The sequence below is a fragment of the Calypte anna genome, chromosome 18, assembly GCF_003957555.1.
Source record: "Calypte anna isolate BGI_N300 chromosome 18, bCalAnn1_v1.p, whole genome shotgun sequence".
Lineage (NCBI taxonomy): Eukaryota > Metazoa > Chordata > Aves > Apodiformes > Trochilidae > Calypte > Calypte anna.
The window spans coordinates 7,066,297-7,089,213 of record NC_044263.1 but is presented as its reverse complement, the minus strand read 5'-3'; the positions used below and the strand labels follow the sequence as shown (position 1 = coordinate 7,089,213).

Sequence of the window (22,917 nt, the reverse complement as noted above, 5' to 3'; positions counted from 1 at the left end):
AACACCAGAAAAAAAAAAAAAAGCCATGTTAGGGAAAAAGGAATTAAACAGAGGTTTTAAATAGGTCAAAGGCTTAAGTACTCTTAAAACATTGCAAACTGAAAAAGAAATGAGTTTTCAGGAAGAAAGTAACTCCATCTACACTTAAATGACTTATCACATTGCAAATAAATATCCCTGGACACACAAGTAACAGTTTCAACTTCTTGCAATATCATCCAACCTTGAAGACCTGTTCAGTTCATGGAAGTGTTATATTGCTCAAAACCCATTAAAAATGCAAAAAGCACCGTGAAGTTTCCTTTATTTTCAAAAGTCTTCTCTATTTTATATTGGATGGACCACTCAGTTGTGTTCCAGAAGACAAGAATGCAACAGCCAGGATTGAGTACAAAGCTTAAAAACACCTTGTTCTGCAGTGCTCCCTCTAACTCAGTGCAGAGCTTGGTATTTACAACTTGCATGACAGAGCTTGCAAAAATGAATCTTTAAAGTTCCCATCTTTGAACTACTTTAAATCACTTGCAATTATAGAAGAGTATCCAGCACACCTTCCACTTGATAGCTGCTTGCTCCATCCAACCTGGATCTCTTGCAATCAGAAGTCAACAGGATCAGGAAAAATAAACTGTTGTGTTTACACTAACTATGCTAACTCACCAGGTCCAAGAACCCATTAATTCTCAAGTTCCAACTGTCTATCTACTAATGGCTTGTTATATGGCTTTTAATCACTGGGTCTGCAATTATTTTCTTATTTTAAGGCTAAAGTGAAATAGCAAATATTGTGCAACAAGCAAATTAAATGTTAAAATACTTCACAGGTATTTCAGTGAGATATGGTTAAAACACTGTACTGAAAAACCTAGCATTTAGAAGTATTTTCTTTAAAATTATTTCACAGCTTTGTGCATGAAGAACTTAAACCTCCCTGATGGTGAAAGAGATGATTTGAAAAAGGTGAATTTTTTAATCAAAAGCTCAATGTTGTCACAGAAGGTGCTCAGTAACACGAAGCAGCAGTCCCCAAATAAGTGACCAAGTGCTGCCCTCTAGTGATACCAAACTGCTTCAGCACCCAGATGTCTGAATTACAACAAAATCTCACCCACAGACAGGTTTTATCTAGGTTTTTTAGCCAGGTTTATTTGTAAAAATCTTCCAAACAAAGCGTGCTTATGATTTAATTTCATTCATCCATGCTCCCGTGTTTAGGTTTAGCATGGCAATAAGGTTAAACACCCCAGCGGATTTAACACCTCCAGAGGACATTATGCTTTTTGCCCTGATTTGTGAAACCAAGTTCTCATCTTAGAATAGATCACTGGAAAAAATTTATTAACAATAGGCTCGTATATTTGAAATTTCTGCCAGGGCTCTAGAATTAGCTTTTTCAAGAACCAAGAGCAGAAAAGCAGCACTGGGATTTTCATATGCTCATATTAAAGACGTGTAAGGATTTCTTGAATGCCAGCCATTAGGATCTACTTAGTCATTTGCTTACACAAAACACTGGAAAAAGTTGAAACAACTTGCCTGGAAACTTACCAGGTACATTTATTAAGGAAACACATTCAAAACCACATGTGTTATATTACTATTTTTTAATTTCCATATAAAATTAAAAAACTTGTTTGACTTTGCCAGTGTACTTGTATCTGCAGGTTACAACACCTGGGGAAAGATCAGTACAGAGAATTTGTTAGTATCTTCCAAACATTCAGCATCACAAAAATTCACATGTTTAACATGCAAAAGACAGCCCTGCTCCCAGTTGGAGCAAGTTTAAATTCCAAATATTAACACATTTATGGGTCAAACAGAATTACTTCATTACTGCCAAGGCTATACACCTTTTCAATTCCCAAGAAGAGGTTGAAGTGTACAATAAACTCATATCTGCACACAAGCTATGCTTCTAACCTCAGCAGTTTATGTAATCTGGATCTGAAATTAAGACTTGTGTGGGCTCACTTACATCACTTCCCAACAGGATCAAGCCAAGGATCTGCCACTCTGCAGCTGGTTTTAATGCTGCCTATGAGTTTGGCTGAAATATATCCAGAATTTTAAAACTGCTGACAACAGCCTAAGCAGAAGTTTAGTTGAATTACCAACTCCCTTTAAGAGTATTATTAGAGAAACATATTGACAAGTACATCTGAGTCTTGCCCATCGTGCAGAGCCTATTAGGAGTGACCCACAGAACAGTTTCAGATTACACAATAAGAACTGTTGCCATCTACAAAGAGCTGGAAGTAGCAAAAAAGTAACTAAAGGTTCCCAAAGTCAACGTTGTCACCAGCTCTACTGCTGCTTTTACCTGTTAATGGTCCATTTCTTCCTCTATCTTTTTAAAAATCTGAATAATGTTTCAACCTGAAGAAAAAAAGTTGAGAGTTTTAAAACTTTTCAGTAATCCACCAAGAGAGACAAAGAAACAGCCACTACCCAGTGGTACCACCCAGTACTTTTAGCTCGTCTGAGGCACAGACATAAAGACAGCAATCATCCAGAGTGCCATTATAAAATGCAATTTGAGTTCTACAGATGCTTTTACAAGGAGAAACAACCCATGGCAGACACAGATGGTAACCAGGATGCACAGATCATCTTTTATTCCTCTGAACTATTTTTTTTAATGGGGATATAGTAGCAACCAGCATCTGGCTTTTTACATCCCAGTTATTTCAGAAGAGGACCATGGCAGTTTTGACAGGGTTGTCTGTGGCTATGTATATTTTATATTCAAGGAAATAAATAATGCTCATTGTCCAGAAATGAAAGCCAGCTCCAAATTAAATTGCATCATCACCTGAAATTAGGATCACAAAGTCAAACGCTTCCATTTACCAATCATCTGCCCCACCTTACAGAACATAAACAGAATATAAACATGTTCTCTGGGATTAATGAACCTAATTTAGTACTTACCTAAATAACAAAGCTTTGCCCTTGTTATTTCCTACAGAGAAAAATCCACTTCTGGGAGAAAAGTCCATAGACTGTGCAAGATAAATTTGTTTTCTTCTGAAGACTGGGAAGTTTGAGAACACAGTATATGAAGGAATGTGTACCTATTGAGAAATAGGTTAACAATTAGGTAAAGGCCACTAAAATTTAAAGTACATATTTAAAATTGAAGGTCAATGTTAAGTTCAAATATTCAGTTGTTTTCCTACACTCTCTATATAGATCTCTAACAGAGAAAAGGTGCAGGGAACACACTATGAAACAAATTATTGCATCTCATTTATTTTTATGTAATTATATCTAAGCAGTAAAAATAGACTCCCAAGCCCTCAAATTAATTAATTCCACAGTTAGCAAGAATTCTGACATGACTTGCAAAATTTTGAACCAACTAGGAAAAACATCACATAGTAAAACCATAGCAGCTAACAGCTGGTGAAAACACATACTTGTTACTGAATTATGTCTACTTACAAAGGTCTTGCAAATTTTACAGCATTCATCTGCTCAGTATCCATTTTATTATGTCACCAGGAACATCATTGACCAGCTCGTACTAAAGAAGCTGAACTTACCAATTTCACAGCTTCATCAACTTCACAGGAAGCCACTGCCAAAATTTCTGTGGTGGGGTTGAAGGTCACACATGTAGCAGCTGTCACGAGGTTCATTATGGCTTTAACTGGCTTGGGCTTATTTTCTTTGAGACAGGTATCAGTGGTGTATAAATTCACAACACCAGAACTTGAACTAAAAACAAACAAAACAATAGTAAGAAGAGATGATGTATTTGCACCTCTAATCTTATTAAAACCATACTTATTTCATGTTCCTACACTCTCACCAGCCACCAACAAGTTTACTGAAGAGCTTTAAAATGAGATTAGGAAGCTGTTGTCAAGTCCAAGTCACTTACCCACATGCCACATACTGATTGTTTTTTGAAAGAGCCATACACTTTCCTTCCAAAGAACCTTCATCTTCAAATTTGTGTAGACACTTTCTGCTTCTCACATCCCAAATGAAAACTTCACCTTCCTCTGGTTGCAGAATAAAGTAGATTATAGAAACCATACATACAGGATACATTTAACAAAACAGAACAAATAAATTTCACTAGGTGACAATTATTAGCTTTTACAAACTAACAGTTATCAAACACTGGGTATTTAAAAAAACCTAAAGGCATAAAAATAATTATCTCCATTCTTTATGGCTGATCACCTGGGTGTGTTTTTAGGCCATATACTGGCATAAGGTCTTTTAATTATCTTTGTTAAAGAAAATTACTTACACAAACTTATGATATTTAAATGGAATTATAATTAATGTAGTTAGAATACTTACTTGAATAGCTATATATTTTACTGCTGTCTGGAGTGAAAGCAGATGCAGTGCATCTTCCATTTACCTTCATAGTGCTAATCAGTTCCTTTGTCTATAGGATGAAGAACAATTAATGGTGACACTGATTCTGCCAAAAAACTGTAGGAAAGTTGTTTCCACACTCCTGTCCCACAAAAATCTTAAGTTAGCTACACTGACATTAAACAAACAGCAACATTTTCAGTGCCTACAAACCAGAGCACAATTGATGCTCCTGAGTTCATTATCAATTGATCAGCTACAGCTACCCCAAACACTTGTTTAGTCCCTTGCTGAAGGATCCTCATTATGTAACAGAACTGAACTTTCAAAAATAAAGTATTTTTCCTAGTAAAAGCTTAAAATAAATGTAGCTGCCACCATGTGGCATTTTCAAATTGAACTGACAAAATTCTGTATGCATTATGAATCACAGTAGATGGCATGATTCATGAACACAGAATACCAGCAGGCACTAGTGCCAGTCCCAAAAAAGCAGCCCTACATTTCTTCCTCCTTCAGATGCCTGTTTCCACACTGAGGCTGTTCCTTTTGCCAGCACCATGTTCATGCTATCAGCCAAAATGCCCCACTGACATACAACTTTTTTCCTGTGACCCCATGAAACTGGTTTCATCTCCACCAGTCCCCAAGACAACAAAGCAAAAGAAAATTCAGATAGCCCAGTTTTCTAAAGCTACAGTTAGTCAATCCAGCAGCTCGTTTCTGAAGGCTGATGCAGTATGTATCACTTTTGTTTCAACTGAGTTTTCATGTTAAATATAAGCAAGCAGATTCAAAAAAGAAAAAGGAATCAAAATACTGAAGCTAGATGAACCATTAAGAGAAAATACCTTCATTGATAACAAGTGAAGGTAACCTGAAGTTCCAGTTAGAAGCATAAATGATCCATCTGGAGAGAGTTCAAAACTTCTGAGAAACCTTTCCTCCAAACCTTTAAAAAGAGATTCAGAAGTTCAAATACATGTAATTCATTACTTTTCTTCAACATTCAGAGGTATGATGGCCTTGAGTAAGACCTGATCCCTCTCCAGTTTTTATTTCTCAATAGACTTCACAAGAGAGCTACAACTCAGCCTTGTTTAGGTGAGACAAAATTAATTTTTAGTATCCCAGACAAATTAAAAGCAAAAGGTACTCAAGTAAAGATCCCTGAACATAAGTTTAAAAAGGCAAGTTAAAAAGAGAATTCCAACAATTCATTACATTTCCTTTTAAAGCAAATCCACATGCCATTTCTATCTGGGACATCTTCAAATATGCCCACTTACAAACCTATAAAACATACCTCTTACTTTCTCTATAGGTGTTATACTTCCACTCATCATGTCATACACAAAGAACATTCTATGGTGAGTACCAGTGGCTATAACTTGCTCTCCATTAACACTGAAACAAGCCTTATAAATTGGAAAACTCTCTAAATAGATGCTCTGTATTTTTGGATTCCTTATGCCATCAACCTAAACAAACAAACAAAAAAAAACATTATCATACTAACTAACATATCAAATACTTTTACATTAAAAATTCCTATCACCTAGGCAGTACAAGAGACCTACACAGGAAGAGGTACACGAGTTTGAAGCATTTATCCCTTCCTGTCTTATCTATAAGCTCTTGGACCCTCACCCCCTATATACCCTATATATTCCTGCATATACTTCACAACTCTTTCACTTTCCTATCTTGTCCCATGCTTTGTGCAAATAATCACTTCTATTGTGCTCTTCTAAACAGAAAGATTTACTTTTAATTGTTCTTTCCTACAGCCCTGTAGGGCTGTCAAATTCAACTTGTTTTTCTTCATTGCACTGATACTGTACCATGGTGAACGTTCACCATGATCTTTAGTTCTCAGAGAAGCAGGGCACTGTAAATCATCACTGTAAATCTTAAAACCAAATATTTCTTTAAAACAAAACTTCAAATAAACACTCTTGACACAACTGAATTTTCCTTGGTTCTTTAAGAGATTAATACAAAGTCAGAGATGGGAATTTCTTCCAAACAAGATGCTTTCAGCCAAGGAAATCCCATTGTAAGCAGACATTACAACCCTGTGAGCACCTCCTCACAGGGGGATGTGTCTCATTCCAGGATCTCAGATAAACTTAAGATTCTGTATTAGTGGTCATTTACAGTCTTCACCTGAAAGAGGGACACAGATCTATCCTGTCCAGCAGTCATCACTACTTGAGCAGAGGGATGAAACTGCACAGTTGAGAGTCTTCCATCAACAAAACGTTCCTGATTAGCAGGCAAGCAGGTTGTCATCTAAAACAAAGATAGAGCAGTTAAAAAAAAATACAACTTTTTTGCTTACCCTGATGAACAGCTAATTCAAGTGCTCTTCATTCTACAAGAATGATCTCAAGCCTTATGATGAACTTTTAGACAGCAGAACCTTTGGTAAGTGTCTAGAATGCAGCAGTGTAGATACACAGTAAGCAGCCTTTTCAACTAATCTCAAAATGAACAATATGTGTAAAAACCCTTGCATTCTGATTCAGCTGAAACAGATTCAGAAGAGTGTAAGAAACACTCATGTAAGGCTCTTGTTTTTCAAAGGTTGTTTCAGTAACCTCAAAGTTTTGCAAAAATTCCATTCTTAAAACCCCTACAAGATCCTACTTAAGAAAACACAATTCTCATAACAATAAATCTCTTTATTCATTCATGCACATATCATGTCACTATGACCAAGTGTTTAATCTAGAATTTCCAGTTACAAAAACAAGAAAGAAATTCACAGATCACTCATTTCCTTATCCAAATAGGAACAGTTTTCAGGGTGCAAAATGGAAGGTTTGCCTTTACCTTCAGAATACCTCTTGGCAGGGATTCTGAGCTTGTTATGTAATTGCCAGTCTTGCACAGCAGATCATCATCTTCATCAGTGTCACCTAATTATGACAAAGCACATTGAAAGGGCTGATTCCTTAAACACACAACAAAACCTGCAATTTCCTTACAAAATCAAATTAAAATCAAAGAACAGTGAAACAAGGAAGGAAGAAAGCTGACATATCCAGAATATTATCACACTACTGAAACTGAGATAACAAAAATAATTATTTCCTAGAAAGCTAAACAGGAAGACAGAAATGCTTATTAGAATAATAATAGATTTATTTACTATCACTTCCAGTCTTTTTTGATTTCTTCGTGTTTTCTAAATCAGCCCAGGCAGGAACTCCTCCCATAGCTCGCTGAAACCTAGAAGGGTGAGGAGGCAAATAAATCTTTGTTGAGAAAACTATTTCATTACTTACAAGACATATTTACAGTTTGGCAAAGTTACTTGCACTTAGAGCAGTATGCAAGTTTTAAAGAATTTCACTCAGTTTTGCTTACTGTCTGAAAATGGAATAAAAGCAAAACTTACATGAAACATTAAAGCACTGCTCTTTGGAGATCACGTCAGTACCAAGAGAACTCAAATCTGAAGTTCTGCTTTGCTATCCAACAATATTCACATTTCAGCTCATTCCTAAATACTGCACTAAGTAAATGTCTTTTATCATCCTACTTACAAACCCAGATATCATAATGAAAAATATCTGAAGTATGAAAAATTAACTCATGTACCTCTTCGAAGACAATTATCAAACTTAACAGTCTAGAAAATGCTCATTCATGTCTTATTTATGACTCTTAGTGTATTTATTTTTACTTTTAAAATAAAGCTGCAAATATTATAAGAAGCACAAAGTTCAAACAAGTCACAGAATGCAGTGAGCAAAGAAGTAGCTTTTAAAATAAAAATAAATTAATCTTAAAGTTAGTCATGAAAGAGATAAATGAAACTCACTGTTCTTCAAGCCTTCTTTTTAGCTTTTTCTTAGTAAGTACCTTCTCAGCATCACTTTTCATGAAATCTTTCCTGTACCGATGGGTCATATCAACACTGGAGGGGAAAAGGCAAGGAAAGAGAAGATTATCCAAACTAAAACATTCACTCTTCAGTGCCACACGTAACTCCAACCTGCAAACCCTCCCCTTACTTCTCCTCAGCTTCATCATCTTCATCCACCCAGGCTGGCTTTTTCGACGGCAATTTCCCTTTCGCTTCATTTTCTACTTCTGAACCTCGGGAACCTTTCCGGAAACTTTTCCCCTCTGCAGCATTCACCTGAAAACAACCACACACTGTACCCCGGTCGGGAAACAGTACCGGGAAAAGACAGAAAGGGCGAGAGAGCAGGAGGAGGGGAAGGAGCCGAAGCTGCAGCCCCTGCGGGGGCCGCTCGCCGCCTCCCGGGGCCTCAGGAGAGGCAGAGCCCTACCCGGGGGGGTGATGCCAGGCTCTGCAGCAGCTCCTCCTCCTCCACGTTGAGGCTGTCACCGAACAGCAGCTCCTCCAGCTCCCGTTCCGCTCCCGTCCTGTGGCTCAGCGCCTTCAAGTGCCGGGCGCGGCGGGACGCTTCCTCCGCTGCCTGCCGTGCTGCCGCCCGCTCCGCTGCCGGCACCGTCGCCTCCGAGCGCGGCTGCAGCCGCTTCACCATTTTCTTAACTTTCTTTGGTTTCTTCATGCCGCTGCCTTTACTCTTCGTGCCGCTGCTCTTATTCTTCTTGGTGCCGCCCTTACTCTTCTGGAGCCCCGCAGGCCCCATCGCTGCGTCCTCCACCTCCGCCCGCCGGAACCGGAACGCGTGTTACTCGGCCACGTGATGCCTTATATAACCTCGCTCGCCACGCCCCCCGCTCGCCATAGGCCCCTCCTCAGCCCACGTGACCCCGGCCTCAAGTTGTGTCACGTGATCTCCTTTCTTTGCTTTCCTCCCCCTCCCTCCCTCCTCCCTCCCCTCCACCCCGCGCGCCACGTGACGCTGCCCAGGGCCGGGCCGCTCCATCGCACGCCCGGGGGGGGATGAGGGGCGTTCCCCTCCCCGCCTGACAACGATCGCGCTTCAGCGGCGGCATGGAGGCCGCCCCGCGCCAGGGAAGGAAAAAAAAAAACCTCAGAGCAGCGACTTTCATCCCCCAGCCTCTTCCCTCCTGCCCAAACCGCTCCCTCTTTTCCGAATGGTTTCTCCCAAGGGGGGGTACGGCGAGCGAGGAAGCCCCAAACAGCTGGGAGCCCAATGAGTGCGCGCGGTGGGCCGGGCGCCGCGCCTGCGCAGTGGCGCTATGCTAATATTGTTGATGTTCCGGCGCAGGGAGTTGGGTTCCTTTCTCTGGCTGAGGGAGAGGCTGAACTTTCCAGGCCGCCTCCTGCCCCGCCGGGCCCGGCCCCTCGCAGGGGGAGGCGGCAGGCGGAGGGGGCTGAGCCGAGGGGAGGGGGCAGAGGCAGCGGCCGTCTCCTGCCCATGAGGGCCTGATGGAAAACACAAAGGACCTGGTGAGTACCACAGCCCCGGGGGGGGGGAGGCGGCAGCGGCTGCGGGGGCTGCCGCGCTGAGGGGGCTGAGCGGGACCCTCGGGGGCCTGAGGGGAGCGGCGGGGCGCCCGCAGGGTGTTGGGGGGCTGGGGGTTGAGCGACCCCCTCAGTGCCCGCGCTGGGGGCTCTCGTGTGGGAGGGGAGCGGTCCCGGCACCCTCCGGTCTTTTGTGAGGGCTCTGAGAGGGGCTGGGGGGGGGGGGGAGGCAGCCCAGGGCGGGGGGTTCCGCTGTGCCGGCCCCGCCGTGGGGTGCGGAGCGGGGCTGGCTGCGGGCCGGCTTTCTGCGGGGTACGGAAAGTTTCTTGCGGGCAGCCCTGTGGAGCCGAGGCGTCCCGCGGAGCTGGGGGGAGCCCGAGGCGGAGGGGCCTCCCGGGGGTACGGGCAGCGCTGCCCCCCTGTCAGCCCGGGAGCTGCGGGCACGTGGAGGCGGCAGCGGCCGCTCCCCCTTTGTTGTGATCCCCGGAGCCCTCCGCTCCCCCCCGGCTTCCGCAGGGGGTTGTGTTGGGGGGTTTTGTTTGGTTGTGTGTTGGGTATTGTTGTGGTTTTTGGTTTTTTTTTTCCTCCTTCTTCTTCCTTTCCTCCTCCTCCTCCCTGCCGGCAGTCAGGATCGGGAGTTAAAAGTTCCAGATTATCTCGTTCTCAGCGGTGCAGCTGGACTGGGTTACGCTTCTCTTAGTGGTCCGCTCAAGTGCTGGTTTTTCAGACTCTTCCTCTTGTACTTAAGCCTTTAAGGTTTAGTTTTCCAGCCGTGGTTATTTTAAGTGCTGTAGGATATTCTTTAATATTAGCACTTCAAAAGTTCGGGGTTCTTTGCATCCAGTTCTCCCCTCCATATAATCTTTATGACTGTTTATGTTGCTACTTTGTTCTTAATGCGAGTTGCAGTAAACCCGTGAAACCAGTTTCACTTTCAGGCTGTAGCTGGAAATGTTTTAAAGTGTAGCAGATTCTGTCCAGTGTGAATTTAAAAACAAAACAAAACAACAAAAAAAATTCTTACTGCAAAGTATATGCTGATCATGGTGGGAACTCACACTGCGTGTGAAAAAGTCATTCATTCTAAGATAAAGATTTAAAATCTGGGTGGTAGACCTTGTGATATTTCACATCTAAAACCTGTTAAAACTGAAAGCTGCAGGGCAGTCTCATGTATTTTAAATTAATATTACTTTGCAGGTTTGGGAACCTGCATTTATTTATTTGTTTGGTGTATTCACAACACTCCATGTAAGGAATGGAATTAAAGGGCTCAGAGAGAGTCTAATGTGGAACATTAAAACACTTTTTTCATTAAAAAAAATAATAATCAAACTTGGTAGCTTAGTACTCGTTGCTTCTGCCTAGGGTTCATTTTGAGGAAGTGTGTAATCAGAAAACATAGCAGAGTGTATTCTCTCCTAGGTGGAAGTTATTCTTTATGCCACAAGAACAGTTCAGGTGGTGTTCCTGAGAGTTTGGAGGCTTGTGCATGTGTAAAAGGATTGCAGACTGAAATTAAGAGTTCTCTTCATTGTGGCTTCCTAAAAAGCTAGACCAAAGTGGCAGTAATGAAAATATGTACTAAAGTTCCCCCTCATTGGCTTTCATTTCTCTTACCTTCTAAAATTTGATTTAATTTTGCAAGGCTTTTGATATCATCTGCAAACTGCTACAGCATACCTTCACTTTCCAGGTAAGTTGGTACCCTGGGCATGTGTGATATTTTGCTGAAAAGGGCTCTGAGCACATGGAATGAATTCAGGTGTTGAAGACTTTGGATTTGGGTTGGTGTTGGGGTTTTTGTTTTCATTTTGGTTTTTTGTTGTTTGGGTTTTGTTTTTTTTTTAATTTGGGTTTTGGTTTTTGTTTGGGTTTTTCAGGCATTTAAGTTGATTTTTTTTAATGGTAACAACACATTTAAAGGGAAATATTTGCCTCTTCCAGTTATTCCTGTGAGGGCTTTGTGGAAACATAACAGAGTTTATAACAGATTTTCAGTTTTCTCGAAACTCAGATATTTCACATATTAATCATCACACAACCCCTCCAAAATTGCCTGCTAATTTGATATATTTTTTTATGAAAGAGTCTCCCCTCTTGTGTGAAACCCCCTGGGGAAGAGGCTATGGACAAAACCATTGGCAAACAGCAGAAACTGGCTTCAGACAAAATGCTGTCATACATAGCAAATGAAGAGACAGGAAAACACATTTCTGTAATTTTCCAGCAGAGATTTTACTTATTATAAGAGTGGAAGGCACATTTCCAGATAGAGGTGAGTTGCTTATATAAACAAAGTAAGTTTGGTTGGTTCTCATTTCCAGGAATCCCGAGATGTTTAGTTTTGGGGGTTTTTTTGTTTGTTTGCTTTTAATGAAAGCTGAAATTGTGTTTTCTTTAAATTGGTACCATGTTTGAATTTTCTCTTGTTGCCATGTCATGAGGCACAATTTAGACTTCAGTTCCACAGGGGGCAAGCTGGTATCACTGCAGTGAATTATTTTGGCTAGCTTACATTCATAAGAGCTGTAATAAATTAGTTCCATCATCTTGGTTTTTTAATGCTCACATCCAGAGCTAAAACTAAGCTTATAGCATAAAACATTTAATGAACTTTTGGAAAAAAATTAAAAAAAAAAAGCTGTGCATCGAGTTTAATACCAACTTGGAAGTACACAATGGGAAATGCATGCTCTGTTAAGGATATTTGATTAAAATAATTGTGTCTTATCACAGAGCCCTGTCTTGAAGGTTGTGGTGACCTCATTGCTGACCTTGACCTCAAATACCATCTGTCCATACTTCTGTTTCTGGGGGCTGGATCTGTGTATATAAAGTGATGCTTCTCTGTATAGGTGCTGAGGCCTTTGTTAAGCTACAGCTGTTATGCTCAGAGCTCTAAATTGCTGCCTTTCTGAATTCAAGCTCCAGATTATTTCAATAGTAACAACAAGCAGTTTGAAAGGCTTTAAAACCTTTCTATTATTGTGTTGAATCATCCTTTTTTTGGCCAGGGTGTTCTTAGTTGGAGGCAAGGAGTTTTGTTACTTAGTAATGGGGCATTTTCTGTAGCAAGTTGTCACCTTGAAAACACTCTCTGGTAAATTTTGCCAACACTTGAGCATGGTCTTCATCAACAAACCAAAGCAATTTCCTAAGTATTTGATGTCTTATTTAACAAAAAATGTCTTATTTCATGTTTTGACCATGCATTTTTCAGCCTTGGTGAACAAAGAGTACTTATTAAGTTCAGAGAATGTGTTCTCTAATGATCTGACCAAATTCAAGTGTATTTATGTGGTACTATAATGCTAAGGGAGTGAGAAACTAATTATTTTTCATACTTGTTTGGAATTGCCTTCCTGCTTTTAGGAAAACCGGTTTCCTTAACTATATTCTTTTATCATACCATTTGCCTTGTGTAATAGTTACTGAAGAGTATTTCTTAAAATTACATTGTTGCCAAGTATTCACAGGGAGGAGAGGAAGAACAGGAAAATGGGAAGTTGGGCAGAATAAGAAAGGAGTTCTTTAGAGTTCCTTTCTCCACCCATCCCCTTCAATAGAGAAAAGTATGCAAGAAACCCCCCAAGCAAATAGTCATACAGCCTTATTTACCAGTCCTGCTCTATCTTGCTCTGTCTAGAGATCTTCCCTGTTGAGGAACCAGTAATCTCATTAGAAAAATAACCCTTAGCCAGTATTCCTGAAAGTTTGTCCTGGGTTTTTTGTGCATTGCTTCTGCTTAATGTACTAGCAGACTCTCAGATTTGGAGTTTACAAAACAGTAGGACCTTCAAGTTCTGCAGGAAGGCTTATCAGAAATTCCACATTGTTCATTTGTTTCTACAAATACTTTGTTTCTGCATGGGTTAAGAAGAATCTTAGTGGTGTTTATAATCAAAATAGAAATGTTTTATCTACCCTAGCAGAATTCCAGCATGGGTATTTGCAAATCATCTCCCCCAACTTCCACTTCTGCACGCAAAGTGCTTTGTATTTTCTTTTGTTGCAAAACTGTACCTTTTCCAAGTCTCACAAAATGTATTTTGAGTGATTTCCCCAGAATTGCAGTCCAGATAATAACAATAAATGAACATTAAGAGCATTGTGCATAAATATCTGGCAAATGTGGTCATCTTCATGAAAAAGCTTGGATAAAAATATAGCAGCTTTTCATATAGAAAGTAAAAATGTTTTCTTTTTGATCTGTGGATGTTTTGGCAAAGAGGGCTTGGCAGTAATATTGAGGTTCTAAATGTATGCAATGCAAAAGAAGGGAAAAAAAAAAAAAAAAAGAGCCATCTATGTTATTGTGGTATCTGCAGTTGTAATCTTGCACTATGCTTCAGCTTGCCTAGAGCAGCCCATCTTCCCTTCTGTGCCACTGGCCTTTCATCTTGCCTCCAACCTCCTATTTCTTCCTTCACTTTCCCTGGGAAAAGGCTGCATTTCTCTTCCCTCTGAGCTGCTCTAGCATCTCAGACCTCTGCCAACAAAGTGCTGGGCAGAGCAGAACTGCCATGTGGGTCCAGAGTTCTCCAGTCTGGAATGCAAAATTGATGTCCAGAGACTACTTTGGACTGCAGCCTCCACTAAAAGGTTGAAGTCCTTCTTTATGTGGGATGTGGCCCTAATCTCTTGGTGAAATCAGATCAGCTGACTTACAGAGGATGAGTGAATGAGGAAGGAGATCCTGCCCAGGGGCTCTGAAACACCGCTAAAATCTCTCTGTAATGCTAGAAGGAATCGTGGTGTTGTGGAATTACTGTTGTGAAATGGTTAATATGGTATTGCATTTTATTTCTGGGTGGAGGCTCTGGTTAAGGGAAGTTAAATATTGTGAGACATTAAGAGAGTTGATGAAATCTTGAGGAAGATGCCTTTAGTCTTCATGTTCTGATCTGTAAATCACTGGCACTGTTCACAGAACACTGTATCCATGGCAACGTTGTGCTCAACTTCTGCTTTATCTACACACACACGTGCACACACAAACAAATCACTGATCTTGCATCTTGTTGGCTCACAGCATCAGGAATAGTGTCCAGGTAAGACCTGTTACCAGTGCAGGTCAGGACTAGGTTTTGTCCTGCCATTGCTCAGTTTTCCTCCAGAGATTGTGACCATCACCCTACCTCAGGCTGTAGCTACTGCAGGCAGATGTCAGTTCCTTTAAGGAGTTGTCAAGTTATGCCTTATCCTAAGCTTTGATTGGTTTCAATATAGTTCTGAATTAGTGGCTGAGGAATGTGTGCATAATTAACATAACTGGCTTTTGTTTTTGTCTTCTTTCAGACCTACTTTAACCATTTTAAATTTGTGTACCTTATTGCATAAGCTTTTGTGCTTGCTAGTTTTTGTTTGGGTCGGGCTGTGTGCTTTTATTTGTTGTTTTGGGTTTTTTATAGGGTGCTAGGATTGGGTCAGTGTGAAAATCTGTTTTCCCTTTAAGGAAAATCCTTCTATAATAGGATTTAGTCAGATTTAGAAAGGAGAATAGAGAATATTGTAATAAAGGGATAGCATCACAGAAAAAAGGCTCGGATGAGATCCAACAATAAAGATGTTCAGGCATATACTCTCTAGGAAAGGGAATTGGGGAATTACTCTGATGAAATCTTAAAGCTATGAATCCAAATACAATTTAAGGAGGAAAACTCCAATGGCATATTATTACTTTTCTGTCCACCATGATGTTTAAATAAAATCAGCTCTTGGAAAAGGAAGTAGAGGCAAAGGCTTTTTTTTTTTTTTTTTTCTGTTTTCTTGGCTGTGCTTCATTCTCCTAATGTGTGCTTCTATTTTAGAATTTTTTTTGTCTTCTCTTTATCTGCTATTTCCTGTGAAGCTTAGTAGATGGTGTTAAGGATAATGGAAATACTTCAACGTTTTTGAAATTTTTTCTAGCTTAATGGGGGCAGTTCAGGTAACAGGAGCCTTATTTCAGTAGAGATGAGTTAGATACTAATAAATTGAAAATTGTCACTGTATTAAACTGCATATGTTGGATCTTTATCAGAAAAAAGGCATCTGTTGGTCTGTAGTTTATACATCTCATGTATTTTCTAGAAATTATCTGTTATATGTTCTTAAGAACTGCATATTTCTATTTGATCTCAGATTTTTCCATTTTAGAAAAAATATTATGTAACAAGTTTTTGCATATGACAGTAGCAAATTAGTCACCTTTCTATCTTTTAGAATTTATACAGACCCTATTGCCATAGAAACTGAGCTCTTCAAAATTGTTAATGTATTAATAATCCCCAGAACATCCCAGTGAGGTAGAGGTATTCCTGGGTCACACGTGAGAAACTGAATCACAGGGAAGCTGAGTGCTTTATCCATAACCCCACAAGCCAATGAGAGCAGAGATACACTCTTATTTTTGCTCCTGTGGAGGAAGTGTCCTCTTGGTTGAGCTCTCTTTTCTCTGCCCAGATTTCCCAAATGAATGAATTTTAGTGAGATTGGCTGCAGCCATCTGGAATGTGCTCATTTGCATACAGGGTCTGTGTGACTGTCGTTGGCACATCAGGATTAATGAACTCTGAAGATACGAAGAAAAAGAAGGATGTGGATGCTACTGTGTATTCTCAGTGGATCACAAGATAGATTTTTTTTTTCATCCTGTATATCACAATACCAAAAATTGCCTCGTTTTGACTCTACTAACACAGTCTAATTGGCAATAGGTAGGTGGCTCCTACCTCTGTTCTGTAGAGCAGCTTGTTAATATATCTACTTCTGAAGGCTGACCTTTAAAACTTTTGAGGCTTGACTTGGAAATATTTGCATTGAGGATGCTCTGCTGTTCTTTGGGGTTTGTCTTGTTGGTTATTTTGTTTTAATTTTTAGACAGAACATTCTTCCCGAGCAGAAAGGAAAAGACGAGATTCATTCGGGATGTTTGACGGTTATGACAGCTGCAGTGAGGACACGAGCAGCAGCTCCAGTTCAGAGGAGAGTGAAGAGGAGGTTGCTCCTTTGCCCTCCAGTCTCCCAATTATAAAGAACAATGGACAGGTCTATACTTATCCAGATGGCAAATCTGGCATGGGTAAGTGTGTGGTGCAGCAATAGCAGGAGGTTGATGTTTATATTTTTCAGCCTCTGTTGTGAGGGTCCAGTCCCCAGTGTTGGTCCTGATTGAAAATGGACCAAAACAGCTGGAGGCTTGGAAGTTGCTTATTCAAGCAGGAATTGTTTGGGTTTTGCTAGACTGAAGTAAGATTTTTGAATCCTTCTGTTAGGAAAGAAATCATATGGGGAACTCTGCCATACTATCAAATTTGTGTTGTGTGTATATGTGCATGTGTGTGTATGTTCTGATACACAGTGGTTTTATTCTTTGAGAAAGATGTCAGTGTTTTCTCTGTAAACTTGGGCATAGATTGTCTCTACCATTTGTGTTAAATATACAACATACTAAAACAAATTTATTCCTATCCTAGGGAAATTGCATTTCTGGTACTGTACAAAGTCTGCCAGTATATACCTGTTCATTCCCTGTGAGCTAGAGTTTACTGGAAAAATTAAATAAAAAGAGAAGGTTGGTTTTATTGTTGGGGAAAAATATTTTAGCCCAAATCATTAGTGATTAGCAGAGCTCTCTAGGTATAATCTTGCTGTTAAGTCATTGGCATAAGTTGGTCACAAACTCTTATTTGTCATAAAACTACTTGGTGGGTGATGCTGACAGCTTCTTAAGTGTATGACTACAGCTGTAAGAGAATATAGGTGGGGTAGGGTACTTTGGATATTCTAATTTATGATTCAAAAGGGGAGATCTGGCTTTAATTTTAGGTTGGAAGTATTGAATATTTAAAGGAAATTAAGACTGGCAGGCCCAGGTTCAGAGCAGGCATTTCCTTGATGTCTATGAAAACACAGCTTCAGCTGATTTTGCTGTGTTGTTCACTTTTACCAGGGGTAAATTTAGTAGGGAGCAGAAAGGAGAGACCCTTTCACCAATGAACTTAAGGTTTTTAGTGTTTCACTGACATTTGTGGTGGTGGTATTTTTCTGTTAGGTCTTCAGGGTCAAACCCTCAGGAACTGTTCGGTGGTGCCACCTACAGGAACTTTCTTACATCGTCTTTGTTCTGATTTTTGACTGAGTTCCTTCTTACACTCTTAACATTTGCCTTTTTCTCTCCTCTGCTAAGCTACATGTGAGATGTGTGGAATGGTTGGTGTCCGTGATGCTTTTTACTCTAAAACCAAACGCTTCTGCAGTGTCTCATGCTCTAGAAGCTACTCCTCCAACTCCAAGAAGGCCAGCATTCTGGCCAGGCTTCAGGTAGCGGTACAGACACCCATTTCTTTATCTACTTATTGTAGTCTGTGTTTGTGAAACTTCTGTGTTTGTAAAACTTGCATGGGGATTTCAATTAAGTCAACTTTCTTGACACGTTAAAATTTTCATGAGTTCCTTGGTAAGCCAAAACTCAGAACTGTTTTAGTCCTGAAAAAATACTTTGCTCAGCAGAAGGAATTCCAGAGAATACTGACTCCTGATTTAATTTCTGCTGCAGTGGCCCTTCTGCATGAAAAAGATGAGGAAAAAATCTTCAGTCTACATATGTAGTAACTTGAAATTTCATGTATCTCATACCCAAGATACTTCCTGGTTTTAGAGAGCATAAAAGCTTATTTAGCATTGTTTTGTTTTGGTTTTGGGGGTTTTCTTAGCTATATAGATTTGCAAAATGAGTTTTGGTCTGTTCACATAAACTATTAATCAAATAATCAGAAGGTGTATTTGTAACATCCAGAAAAAGAGATGGAAATGTGAGGAATTATCATTATATCATATCTGATTAATTGCAACAAATTCAAGAAATTGCATTCATATAAATTAGATGATAAATACTTTCTTTTGACTTGTTTTTAAAAGATATCTTTTTTCAGGTAAGCAACAGTGAATCTGTAATGCTGTTCAAGTTGAAATACTAGTACAAAAGTCATTTTTTAGACATTCTTTGCTACTGGTTTTCAATTTTTTAAATAGTCTGTGTAGTTTTGTGATACTTGGTGAACTTTCATTCAGTGTCGTTGTGATTTTAGTTAAACGTACCCTATGATACAGACCTGTGGTAATTTCCTGATGGAAGTTTGAAGATTTTATTTACTTAGCTATTTTTGTTTTAGGGTAAACCTCCAACAAAGAAGGCTAAAGTTCTACAAAAACAACCCTTAGTGGCTAAATTAGCAGCATATGCTCAGTACCAAGCAACTTTACAAAACCAGGCAAAGACTAAAGCAGGTAACAGTGTGTGAAGAGAACTGAAACTAAATCTTGGTAATAAAAGGTTTGTGGCTCATTGGCAACTTTCTGTAATAAAATACCTTTCTCTTAGCAGCTGTTCCAGTGGAAGGTTTCAGCTGGGGTAACTACATCAATAGCAATAGCTTTACAGCAGCTCCTGTTACCTGTTTTAAGCATGTAAGTATTTTTTCAGTGTCTGTTGTTTCCTTTTGTGTGTGTGCATGAGAGAGTCCACGTTAATTCTTGAATTCATTTTTGCTAAACATTCATATCCAAATATGTTTTATCACCTCAAACAGTTTTTCTGTAAACTGTTTTAGTGTGACTGCTTATTAGTTAGGTATGTTTGGGTTTTTTCTGTCTTTTTAAACCAAGTATCAAAGCACCCAGGACATGTACTAGTTACAAAAGGCTTTTTAGATTGAGTCAGACTTGCTTGGTTATGTCACTCATCAGAAACTGTAGAAATAAAGGAAAATTAAGGCTTTTTATAAACCTGAAACTAAAGCAGTTGGTTTCCTTTGTATTGGAGTAAAACTTCCAAACAAGAAGTCCTCAGTCATTACATAATGAGGAAAACATTGAGCAGCATCTGTCTCTAATGTATTTCTCAAATTCCAATGATTAGGTCTTGTTTAAAATATTGCCTGTACTTTCTGTCTCCTAACTAAAAACTTTCTGACAAAGTTTTCTTTTTATTTATTTGAGGAATCAAAGCATTCCGTCTTCTTACAAAGGTTTTATTTTGCTCAAAATTATCTGATGAAAATTGCAATAAAAACAAATATTTTGTTTCATGGAAGTTGTCCATAAGGGAGAAGACAAACATATTTTCTGTCCAGCCCTGGAATACATGCTGAGCCCTGTCAACTCATAAATCAGTAGGAGCTGAAGGCTCTTGGCAGTTGGCAATTTGTGAATAGCACCCTTTATGCTTAGAGGCCTTAACTATTGCTCAGAACAGAGCCTTCCATTAGTATAGCTACATGAATTTGTATCAAATTCCACATGCTTAAGTGAGCATGTTTGTACTGTGCTTCCACAGTTATGTACATGCTATAATAAGTGATTTCCTGAGTATATATCAAAAAGTATTGTTTGGTAATGTGGGCTGTGCTATTTTAACAACTGCTCCATGATGTGTGGCATTCTTTATTAGGGTACAGATAAAATAGTTAGGTCAGTTCTAAATTATGCTCTAACATTCCATATTAAAAGGAATTATATCATCCTTTCAGCTTCATTAGTATTGAATCTGTTCTCATTCAACTTAATCTTCACATTTTACCTTGAAGAATTTATACAAGCTACATGGCTACAGTGCTTCTAAGCCTGAATTTTGTTTCTTTTCTGTGCTTCACATTCAGTTTTATTGTAATTATTTCTGTGAAGAATATATTATTTAAACCAGTCAGAATCTGAAAAACACATCCATACCCTAAAACTCTGTCTCCCTCCCATTCTGATAATTCAAAGAAACAGTACTCATTTTGTCTGCCTGGGAAGATTATTGCTGTGTTTTCTCTACTGTATTGCTTTGAATCATAAAAGAATATATTGTTGGTGTATGTTTACCATCCATATTATAGATTCCATGCACAAGCTGTGTATGTCCACAAGGCTGAATATATAAAGCTTATCCTGTTCAAAACAAAAGTTTGTAATTGACAGTCAGACCATGGTATATCTACCCTTAAATTTCTTAGTAGGTAAAATATATATGTGGTTATACTGGGTGTGTGCCTGGATGTTTAGGAACATTGGGAGCATATTTAAGGGAATTATAAGATGTGATATTTGGCTTATTGATTATTTTCTTAATAACCAGTCATATTTCCTTATTTCTGGTCTAATAATTTTCCCAGATCAGTTAATTTTTTATCAGTTATTTTTGCCAGGGGAGTCATTTCCTCTTCAGTTGGAAACAGTTACATTTTTCAATTAAAATATTGTACTATTGGAGTTCTCTCTTTGTGTGGGAAGAATTACTTCCAAAGTCCTTTGATGCCCCTAATGAGGCTTTTGTACTTCTCTGTTACCTTCATTCTAGACTATGTTGAGTAACATCAGTGAATTAATTAGGAATAGCAGAACTGTGGCCACTTTAGAGTTCAGTAAAATTAAACATAGAAGCTGCTCTGGTTTATGTCATACAGAACCCTGTGCCAAAGCCAGAGCTGCAGTTTGTGCACCTTTTTTTTCTGGTGTGTGTGTGTGTTTTTGTGTTGAATTGTGTTAATCACTCACAGTAGCTGATGCAAGGAGTAAATATCTTAATTTACTGGTTTTAATATTGTGTTATAGCTTAGTAACACAGTGTGCTCGTTGCTAACCTGCATTCCAATTTCATTTTATTCTAAACACCTGTGGTTTTTTCTGTATTTGCTTTTATGAGCTCAAGCCATTCCTAGAAAGCAATGATTTATTTGTCAATACCACTTAATGTACAATTAATGGTAATTATTCTTTTCCACTTTGTAGCTAGCAAGATGCACATTTTCTAAAGTTAAGAATTTTTCATTCTTTCTTCCAGCTGAATTTTATTCTGAGCTGAAATATTTCATTCTCTTGGTTTCTTTTGTTAGGAAGTTTTCTCCAAGATAGCAATTCCAGAACTTCACACCAGGTGGCACTGATTTGTTTGAGCTTACAAACCCTTATTGTCTCCTGACATTGACTTCCGTGGGGGTGTTGTTCACACACAAGACATCAGCATAGTATCCTTACACTTTAGGAACTGGTAGCATCACTTTGCTATTGAAATCCTGATTCCCATTTCAAGTCTGAAATCACAGCAGTGCTGGTGCCATCCAAAACCATTAGAAAGCAATTATTTAAACCACGAGATCTTGGCTCATCCAGGCCTGTGGGGATACCTAGGCTTTAGGTGCTTCTGTCAAACAGGACCTTCCTGATTGCAACTTACCTTGCAGAAAAGGCAGCTGCTGCTCACAGATAAACTCTCACAAATCACCTCCCGGAGCAGGAAGCCATGAACCAGATCTTCCTTGTTTGGGAGTGACATCAAGTGGATCTCTTCGTCCTAAGTCTGAAAGGTAAATTTGTTCTTACCTGTAAATTATGGTTCTGCTAGTTCATACTATGCCAATCCAGACCTCAGAGTTACCCTTCCAGCCAGCAGATTAATAAAACTTAACATTTCCAGTGCTCTGGGAGTTTTTCAAAGCACTGTGCAAACGTTAATTAATCAAATGAAGGCAGAGAAGACATGAAGGGAGGTGGCTGTAATAGCCCTGGTTTATCCAGGTTTCCTCCCTTAAGAGTATTCATTATGAATGAAAAAGGAAGATGGCACAGTGTACCAAGTATACTGTAAACCATCACTTCAGGATAGTAATGTGACCTGGCATTTGAGTAGTGATGCTACACAGGATGGCTTCCTCCTTTCAAAGGGTGAGCCATATGGATTGGTGTAGGAGATCTAGCAGAACCAGTATTTTCACAGACAAGGACAAATTTAACTTTCTGCTATTTCCCTCTATACCAATCCACATTCTAGAAATAAAAATCAGTGACTTTTCCAATACCAGTTGACCTGAGGAGAAACATTTCGTTATACTTTTCTCTCTGAATCAGCTAAAGAGTTGAGCAGGCAGTAAAAGATATTTTAATTACTTGTAGTTGGATTGTGAAATTATTCAATACTGCCATTTTTTATTGTTTGGCATCATCTCTATCTCTATACAAGGCAACAAGATTTACTAAAATATGCAATTTGAAAAGTTTATTTCTCTGATTCAATTCAAAAAGCTATACATGTCAACTTAGAGATGATAGCAACAGTGTAATAGGACATGATTGAATAGCTGTATCTGCATATTTTCTGTGTGCAAATAAGCCATCATCTTTCAAGTTGGTTTTTTCTCTGTCTGCCAGATGGCAGAAAAGAGCTCTGCAGTTTA

The 22,917-nt window shown here is 39.2% G+C and overlaps 2 protein-coding genes across 7 annotated transcripts in view; one reads left to right on the top strand and one right to left on the bottom strand.

Annotated features, from left to right (window-relative positions):
* Positions 1–1,522: 1,522 nt before the first annotated feature.
* Positions 1,523–9,007, bottom strand: UTP18 (UTP18 small subunit processome component). Its single transcript, XM_030462023.1, has 14 exons — positions 8,649–9,007; positions 8,367–8,494; positions 8,174–8,269; positions 7,499–7,578; positions 7,180–7,265; positions 6,511–6,636; positions 5,648–5,822; positions 5,193–5,293; positions 4,321–4,411; positions 3,890–4,013; positions 3,549–3,723; positions 2,935–3,077; positions 2,324–2,379; positions 1,523–1,674 (listed from the first exon to the last, which is right to left on the bottom strand). The coding sequence occupies exons 1-13, from the start codon at positions 8,973–8,975 to the stop codon at positions 2,355–2,357; spliced, it is 1,677 nt and encodes a 558-aa protein (XP_030317883.1). The 5' UTR covers positions 8,976–9,007; the 3' UTR covers positions 1,523–1,674; positions 2,324–2,354.
* Positions 9,008–9,529: 522 nt separating this feature from the next.
* Positions 9,530–22,917, top strand: part of MBTD1 (mbt domain containing 1) — a 28,473-nt gene continuing 15,085 nt past the window's right edge. The window contains exons 1-7 of one of the 6 annotated variants that reach the window (XM_030461878.1): positions 9,530–9,703; positions 11,367–11,414; positions 11,808–11,996; positions 16,583–16,784; positions 17,892–18,031; positions 18,877–18,991; positions 19,086–19,171. In XM_030461878.1, coding sequence (XP_030317738.1) covers positions 16,631–16,784; positions 17,892–18,031; positions 18,877–18,991; positions 19,086–19,171 — 495 coding nt within the window. In that variant the 5' untranslated portion in view covers positions 9,530–9,703; positions 11,367–11,414; positions 11,808–11,996; positions 16,583–16,630. Of the gene's footprint in view, positions 9,704–11,366; positions 11,415–11,807; positions 11,997–16,582; positions 16,785–17,891; positions 18,032–18,876; positions 18,992–19,085; positions 19,172–22,917 lie in introns of those variants that run through there. The other 5 variants (XM_030461880.1, XM_030461877.1, XM_030461876.1 and 2 more) reach the window with 5 other exon arrangements.

Coding starts and splice junctions, on each gene's coding strand:
- UTP18 (XM_030462023.1), bottom strand. CDS start 8,975: ATGGGGCCTGCGGGGCTCCAGAAGAGTAAGGGCGGCACCAAGAAGAAT. Junction 7,579..8,173: donor AAAAGAAGGCTTGAAGAACA/GTGAGTTTCATT, acceptor TCACCCTTCTAG/GTTTCAGCGAGCTATGGGAG. Junction 3,724..3,889: donor AATCAGTATGTGGCATGTGG/GTAAGTGACTTG, acceptor GTTTGTTTTTAG/TTCAAGTTCTGGTGTTGTGA.